At 37.2% G+C, this 8828-nt stretch overlaps 1 protein-coding gene across 1 annotated transcript; it reads left to right on the top strand.

Moving 5' to 3' along the window:
• The first annotated feature begins 2222 nt into the window (after positions 1-2222).
• Positions 2223-8474, top strand: LOC117424064 (Iroquois homeobox protein 6a). Its single transcript, XM_034040094.3, has 7 exons — positions 2223-2741; positions 3537-3791; positions 4164-4273; positions 4675-4985; positions 5454-6080; positions 6387-6497; positions 6819-8474. Exons 1-6 carry the CDS (start codon positions 2676-2678, stop codon positions 6494-6496), a joined length of 1479 nt encoding a protein of 492 aa, XP_033895985.3. The 5' UTR covers positions 2223-2675; the 3' UTR covers position 6497; positions 6819-8474.
• Positions 8475-8828: the final 354 nt, after the last annotated feature.

Genomic DNA, 8828 nt, shown 5'->3' with positions numbered 1-8828 from the left:
ACACATTAACGCCAGCTCTTGCTGTCTTCAGTTCAGATTATCTGTTTGAAGGGGTCGGGAATGTATTTATCTATAGGACGGTTGCATGTATTTATGCATGAATGGATGCATGCGTTGATTATGACCGGAATTATTTTATATAGCTCCTGATATAGACACATCTCAAAGCACTCGGAAAAAACGGAAGAGGTAAAAGCAGATGTACATTTGTTTGGAAAACATAGGCCGCTATGCAAACGCCTAAAGAGAAAACGTTTGCTCTAAAACTGTCTTCCGCTGTTTTTCTGTAAATTATTCCATGGAGTATTCTGCAAGCGCTGTTTGGACCCATCTATTCGCAGTGAAAATGCATTGAGTCGGTACTTGACTGAGAGAGACTCCAGATTGTATTTGATACACCTGATTTATTGAAATCCTGCTCATATTGTCTATGCATCAGGCAGTCTCAGTTAATAAACAGCAAGATGTTTATTCATAGGACAGTCCCTGTGTACAACTGGATTACTCGGAGATCGGCTATGCTCACGTTGGCTGTATATTGAAAGTAGTTTATCAAGTGTACGGCTTTGAGTATTTTTGCTGCTGTGACTGTGTAGCTACACCAGCCAGCATGCAAGTGAAATAAACCCAAACGTTTAGTTGCTATTGACTTATGTCCCATTTTCGTTTTAAATAAGTAACATAGTTGTATGATTTTAATCTCTTTTTATCAAAATATGTGATTTGTTACCCTCGTTTCTTTCACGCAGCGCTCTAGCGCCCCTTGAAGAGGAATCGTACAATAGCATAAAGATCGCAGAGGAGTTATCAGACTTTTCATCAAGAACTAACAGGAAATCAAATACAGTTTTCCACTGTTTTGTTTGTTTGTTTAATCGCATTTAATGATCACCTGCATCTAGATTTGGCCCGTGCCGTGTCCAAGTGCATTCTATTCAAAAATAAATAAATAAATAAATAAATAAATAAATAAATAGCGTACTTTTGTTTTGCCACATGATTAAATTAAATGAATTGGTAATTTAATATATCATAATCTGGTGGCATGTTTATATTATTAATGTTGTTTTTGGAAGATTTGGTGCATCATTATAAAACTTAAAAAACGTTAAGTGGTAAATAGGTAAAGTGAACTTGTTAAAATGTAACTATTAGAATCAAGATTAAAATATCAAACCCAAACACTGATATCACAAAGCAAATAGAATAGAACACACACACACACACACACACACACACACACACACAGAGGTACTGACACACACACACACACACACACACACATTCATCAATAAAGACTAAAATAACAATACTATTTTTAAAAGGTGTTGTGTGGCCTATCTGTGCAGAACTGCTTAATTGAAACACGATTCTCAACGATTTCTTCTCCTGCTTTATAATTAGAACAGAACGGATGGTTTCTTGAAATCGGGTTTTTCCTGGTTTCATCTCAAAGGCAAATCTTCAGCGTGTAACTGGGTGGTTAAACAAGGGCATATCCATTTGTTAATTGATGCAATTACGCATTGCTCGTAATGGCTACGCTGGTCTCAAGGCAGCCATCAATCACCCCTCCATTGACCTGTCAAAGCCTTTACATTCATTTCTGTTGGGAGCATGTATGTATCTAATAGAGAAAAATTGAAACATCATCATCATTAATTAGGGGCTGGCCCCTTTGCCACAGAGCGGACGGGATAGAGGAGTCAGAGGAAGGGGTCACTTATTTCAGAACCCCCCGCCAGAGGGGAACTTGTTTGATTATTATCGCACTTAAACACACTTAAAACATTTGCATTGCGGTATACAGAAATCCCCTAATATGTCATTTAATTTTATATATACAGTATATATACATGTATATATATTATATTATATATATATATATATATATATATATATATATATATATATATATATATATATATATATATATATATGATATGATATCTGGAAATATATGCAGATATAGACTGCATTTTAGTCTTGGTGTACATTTTATTCAACAGCCAGACACAAAAGTATCTCTCTTGTAAATAACAATCAATTTAATGACCCCCCCCCCCCCCCCCCCCCCCACACACACCTCTCTCTCTCCCTCTCCCTCTCCCTCTCCCTCCCTTCTTTACAGCTCATCTCAATTTATAATTATAACAATGTTAAACAAGATCATCTACAAAACCCTTGGAGATGCCGGCTTTTGTCCTGCGATGTAGCACAGCATTGAAACAGCATGATACAGGCGTGGAGGATACATGCACCTAAGAAAATGTGATGCTAGATATGATTGGCAAAGACATTATTATATCCTTGCTGTCCTGTCGTTTCGGGATTACTATGACGTCACGCTGATACTGTTCCATGGATGAATGCAAAAGAACTATAGAGCAGAAAATAATACAACAAGCCGAGACTATATCTTGCAAGACTTACGTTATGCGTTTAACCCTCCTTTGCTAAAAGCAAAATAGGTAGGGTTTCTTTGTATTTCTTTTTCCTTCTGAGGATCAAAAAAACTCCATAAAGCCCTGAAGTGCGTGCTAGATATCTGTAATTTCTAAGTGCAATCATTTATTATTGAGTAAAAGGCCAAACGTGGGAATGTGTGCGAGTAGGTGCATTTGAAGTACATTTTGGTTACAATCGATCAGCAGGAAAAAAAAAAAATATTGCCGATGGTAACAAAAGGAGCAGCAATGTCCTTCTCTCAGTTTGGATATCCTTACAACAGCACTTCGCAGGTAAGGATGGGCAACATTCACCTTCCATTAGGACTTTTTAGCTCAAGTTCCATGCCATGCGAAGCTCTTATTTGAGATAAACAGTTGCATACCTATTTTAATTTACTACATGTTCTGCAGGACCACATCTGGGAAAAGTTCGGACTTCACTCTGACTTCTAATTATCATTATTATTATTATTATTATTATTATTATTATTATTATTATTATTATTATTATCAATTATAACTTAGACAAGTCACTCTGCATACACGAGTTAGGCAAATATGTCAAAATTCGGTGCTCTCTGATTTATTTTACTTGTTATAAAGCGTGTGATTCAAAGCTTGTGGTTTTCGAAATGTATTCTGTACTCGTTTTATTTACGTTTCAATTTGCAATTGTAAGGTTTTTCTTACATTCTTTGTTTCTATATATTCTTTCACAAATGACGTCCCGACACAGGTGTTAGTGTTGTTGTCAGGCAGATCAGGTGAAGTAGTATGTTTACCTATAGGCAAGATGCAGCCCAGACAGCAGTGAGGAATCATATAGTGGTATCGTGAACATACTGGTACTTCACAATTGTCCATCAGCTAGTATTATTATTATTATTATTATTTTTTTCATAGAACAAAATGTTAATTTAAAGTATCAGTTTTCAATGTTGGAAATGAACCGTCTTAAAACGGTGCGCTCAAATTCATTAATTAAAAATACCTATCACCTCTATGTAAATATGTATTACGTTATTATTATTTGTTCTCCGTCTATCTCCATTAATCATATCTGTGTTTAAAATTCTATTCATGCAGTTTTTTGTGTCTGCAAACCCCAGCACGACTTGCTATGATTCAGCCTCCAGATCTGTGCCCGATGGCTCTTCTGGTACAGCCCACGCTGCAGCCGCTTTTTGTTGTCCGTCTTACGAGAACAGATTGCTGGCTAGCACTCGAACTGAGCTCAACGCAGCTCTGGGCATGTACAGCTCTCCCTATGCAGCAGCCAGCCAGAACTATGGCAACTATTTCCCCTACAACACAGACCCGTCCACCCTCTATTCAACACTGGTGAGTGCAGCATTTACACGCTTTATAGACTTTGAATTTCAAGCCAGCAAAAGCACGTTAAAAGTTGTATTGATTCGTGTAAGTGCAATGTGGAATTTTTAAAGTAGCGCACTGCACTATCATAAACATGAATGGTAGTAAAATGCTGCGTTCTTTTAAAGTCCCGGTTGCAAGATGATGTGCAGGATTTATAATAACGCATTGTTGTGTAGTGTGTGGTGTAATGTAGGCTAATGTAAATTCGACCTATGCAAATACTTAATACTATAGTATCATTATAAAAAAAGTACTATTCAACACCAATGGAAACGTTGTTTTGTGTTCAGAAGAATATAATGGTGTTGCATTACCTTCGAATCATTGGTGTTCTAGAACCCTCAGTACGACATTAAGGATGGTGCTGGAAGTTTGCACGCGGGGATTGCGCAATCTGCTGCCTGTTACCACTACGACCAGTCCCTGGGGCAGTACCAGTACGACAGGTAAACTCCTTTGGGTTGAGGAAGGTCAATACTCTCGTGTAACGGTGCCCTTGCAGGACTTAAGTACATTGCTGGTGTTACAGGGTCGATGAAAAGTGCAAATAGGCTTTTTTTGTTTTTAAATAATGTATTACTCAAGTCGTGTGTGTGTGTGTGTGTGTGTGTGTGTGTGTGTGTGTGTGTGTACTGTATGAACAACATGCCATATGACGTAATAATAAGTTATATGACTAACTTTTGGAACACTATCTAAAAAAAAAATAAGCGTTAAGAATCACCTTTTGTATTAAAATATGCATCGCATACACGTCCAGCAGTATGTTTTGATTAATACCCTTGCACGATAATAACCTGTTTATTTATGTATGTATATATTTATCTATGTATTTATTTAATCTTAGATATGGCACCATTGATTTTAATGGTTCAGCCAGGCGCAAAAACGCCACTCGGGAAACCACTAGCACACTCAAAACGTGGCTGTACGAGCACAAGAAAAACCCTTACCCCACCAAAGGGGAGAAGATCATGCTGGCCATCATCACCAAAATGACTCTGACCCAAGTGTCCACCTGGTTCGCCAACGCCAGGAGGAGGCTGAAAAAGGAAAACAAAATGACCTGGTCCCCAAAGAACAAACCTGGAGACGAGAGGAAAGATGACCTTGAAAAGGGAGACAGGGATGACTGTGACCTGGAAAGCCTAGATAAAGGTATGCGATTCATCTATTTCACATATTTTTAGATAACTGATATCAAGTGAAGTTTTCCCAGTTTTCATTTTTCAATAATATTATAGCCTATTTTCAGGTGGTGGTGGAAACGCATACACCACATTTGCTGAATTTCCTAAATAGGTGAATGCAACTTGAAACATGAAATGATATGTGTATACTGATTATGAGCAAGTCACTTAACCTCCTTGTGCTCCGTCTTTCGGGTGGGACGTAGTTGTAAGTGACTCTGCAGCTGATGCATAGTTCACACACCCTAGTCTCTGTAAGTCGCCTTGTATAAAGGCGTCTGCTAAATAAACAAATAATAATAATTATTATTATTATTATTGCATTGCTGATTATATTGCAATTATAGGTACATGGGCCTATAAAACATATTAAATATTGGTCATGCGCAATATAGAATGGATATTAATAATGTATGTCAATACTTCTATTCTCCAGATTCGAAAGAATGTAAAGAGAGTGATTCAAGGCTGAGCGATCTGGATGACACAGAGGATGAGGAATGCTCAAAGCTAGACAGCGACTGTGAGAAAACACCTCACCAAGGCCAGATTCTCCAGCGAGACATGACGGCGGAGCCACAGAAAACGGACTGCAACTTGACTATTACGCGCAATCATTTCCACGCGTTTTCATGCAATAAGAACGGGTCGTCTATGGCGTCGGGTGTCTTAGAAAACGCAATAACTAAACCGTCAAGCATAGCACCAAACAATGGCGTTGTTCCTCATCATTATGAAACATCAGACAAACCCAGAATTTGGTCTTTAGCACGTACGGCAGCTGCCGGTGTTATTTTGCGAACTCATAACAGTGATGAAAGGACTGTAAATGCAGACGGTCAGCTCCAAGTAAGGCATTCTATGGTTAGTGGCGCACTGTGTAGCGAACTCAGGGCCCAACAAGAAGCGAGGAGCCGCTCTACCAAAGGGCATGCTTTCGAGGACCTCCCACAGTCTAACAAGGTTTATAGAACTTCCATTTTTAACCAGAAGTCTCTCCAGTTGCATTGTTCTTCGTTTCCCGTGTTGTCCGATACGTGCCAATATTCGTCAGGAATGGAAGGTATGTTAGTGAAGAAAAGGACCTCCTTTAACAACTTCGGCGCATAATTACACAGTTTTCAAATATGCAACATTGTTTATGTATTTGTTTATTTATGTATTTATGTATTTACTTATACCTGCCCATTTACCCCCTCTGTGTAGCCGTTTGTATATTAACAAAAAAAGTTAAGCCAACTTCTTTATAAAACTATGCACAACTATAAGACTATATGGTGTTACATTTGAGTAGGCCTACTTTATGATCCGATTGGAACTAAACGTATTGATTTGAATATTTAAAACTAATATAAAATTACGTGTCCAGGTTTTTCACAAAATGTGAAATCTGACCAAGGACCCACAGAACTCGGTGAAGAGTGTCTAATACAACAGGATGACAAAATAACTGCATTCAGGCCCGTGCTGAAGAGATGAGGTAGGTAAGAACTACTAACGTGTACTCCTAGCACTGTGGTTCTATTGAATGGGTTTGATCATTCGATGCTTCCTATTTTGAAACCATTTATTATGGGTCCCAATGTGACTGTATGGGGTGTGAGAAGTCTCTAATTTCAACAGTTCCATTTCGAACCCTATGGATTTATATCAAACCCGTCTACAGTTTGTTATATAGAGGACGTGGGATAGGGTCTTGTTCTTAATGGTCTACATATAGGCTAGTTTAATCTTTGTAATATTGTGTCCGTCTTTTAAAGTTTTAGGTCAATAATTATTTTGTATCACCTTATTTTATCAGGTTGGCTGAGATCTGGGCAGTAAAAGGTGGAAAGTGTATGTAACGCCTTCAATTATGCACTAATGATCTTCCGAGATGTCGAGAGATGGACTCCGCAACTACTAAACGAATTGCCCATGAACATTGCCACATTCTTTAACGATTCCAACCCGACACTCCGGGAGCTCGATGTAGCACTGGCAGCTTTGCACAATTTCATTTTATGGTATTGACTGTCAGGAGGTGTAAATGAAGTGGAGGATGCAATCGGATAGCAACTAAAACTAGATACTTATTTATGCACTGTACAATAATTGTAGTTAGGTAATACTTTGTTTCCTGTTGTAAATCAACGTCTTCCTACCCCATGTGGTCATTTTAAGTGTTATGTTAAATATCAGTGTTTTAATGTGTTACTGTGTGTCAGAATTTAAACGTGTATTTGATGTTTTATCTTTATTTTAACATTATGTTGTGTTTTTTCTTATGTGTATTCAATGGGGGGTGGTAACGTGTCGATTATGTGACTTTGCAAAAGGAGTCTCTTGGTCATGTAAAATAACATATTTTATAGAATTAAAGAAAAGGAAATGAAAAACAAACCTTGTTTTCCGAGCGATGATTCCCTCTTTAATGTTCAGACAGCAGATTTATATGTAGCAAGTTGATCAAAGTTCATGAGCTTGACTCGGCTCTCCAAAAAGGAACATTGTTAGTACATACACAATTCAGTCAAGAGCATTAATGAACTTTACAAGGCAGAAAAGAAAGACGATAGCGTTAGCAAATTGTTTTTATTTAATGAGAAGTGGCATCAAACACTTTCATACTGTTCACACTAACAAACGAGGCAGGAATGCGGGATGAATGCGTCTTTGTTTCCTGTGTCTGGGAGCCGTTGCAATAATTTAATAATTCTGGCAACTAAGGGGTCATCTATAGATCAAACCAACAACACCCACCCTCGGGCTTCATTTGAGTCCACGTTTACAAGATCTAGTTTGTGGTCGGTCAATAGATCTGTCATCATCATTATTATTATTATTATTATTATTATTATTATTATTATTATAAAAAGGAAATGCCAGCTTGTATGAATATGCGCCAACTAAACCAAACGCATGAAAAATAAATACAAACTCCAGCAACACATTTTAAACACGTCTTGTTTTATTTTTATACTGTGCACTGCAAAGACACGTCACACAATTTTGATAACTTGTTTGTGTGCGTCTAAAGTATATTCTCAGACATTAAAATAAAGATTAAGATGTATTTTTAAATCTGTTGCATATAAAGATTTTGTTCCATTCTTAAAACTCTTTTTTTTGTTTTTGCAGTGTTGAAACTACCTTGCAGTCTTTATTTAAATGCATATGATAAAAGGTAACCAGAGATGGGTATGAATTGCATTTTTTTACTCATCACTCCTAGAAAACACACTCAATGTGGGGAATAATGGGTTTACAAGAGAATTATAGCCTACAGGTATTATAATTTGTCTTTTTGTTTAAAGGTGAACGCGACTATTTTGTTAGAAAACAAATAATTATATATTAAATGTAAGTGGAAAACAAGACAGTGGCAGATCTTAATACCACCACACTATACATCCCGGTGGTGTTTTTGCCACACGTACTGTATGTCCTACAAACAATTATTAAACAACTTAGGTTGACTGGGTGCAGGTCTTTACATTTACCGCTGTGTTGCCTCTGTTTTATTTTGCTTTCACCAAAAAAGGGGAAAAATGGAAAAAGCTTTGCAAAGTAGCCACTGTGCAGGGAAACTATTCAAGTAAAACGAGATTTAGCATTAACTAACATGTGCACAGAGGATACAGCGTATATGGTGGGACTTTATTTGAATAGGCAAGTGACTTGGACCCTAATGCTAAACAAATCATTATTATTATTATTATTATTATGATGTATTTCTTAGCAGACGCCCTTATCCAGGGCGACTTACAGTTGTTACAAGATATCACATTATTTTTACATACAATTACATTATTTTTTACACATTATTTTT

Source organism: Acipenser ruthenus, chromosome 19 (assembly GCF_902713425.1).
Source record: "Acipenser ruthenus chromosome 19, fAciRut3.2 maternal haplotype, whole genome shotgun sequence".
NCBI classification, from domain to species: domain Eukaryota; kingdom Metazoa; phylum Chordata; class Actinopteri; order Acipenseriformes; family Acipenseridae; genus Acipenser; species Acipenser ruthenus.
The sequence above is the reverse complement of the archived record's forward strand: the minus strand, read 5'-3'. Positions and strand labels throughout refer to the sequence as shown.

Bases quoted from the DNA above. Each gene is read 5' to 3' on its own strand.
- LOC117424064 (XM_034040094.3), top strand. From the start codon at position 2,676: ATGGTAACAAAAGGAGCAGCAATGTCCTTCTCTCAGTTTGGATATCCT. The intron at 2,742-3,536 runs GTAAGGATGGGC...CTATTCATGCAG, and splicing joins CTTACAACAGCACTTCGCAG to TTTTTTGTGTCTGCAAACCC. The intron at 6,081-6,386 runs GTATGTTAGTGA...TTACGTGTCCAG, and splicing joins ATATTCGTCAGGAATGGAAG to GTTTTTCACAAAATGTGAAA.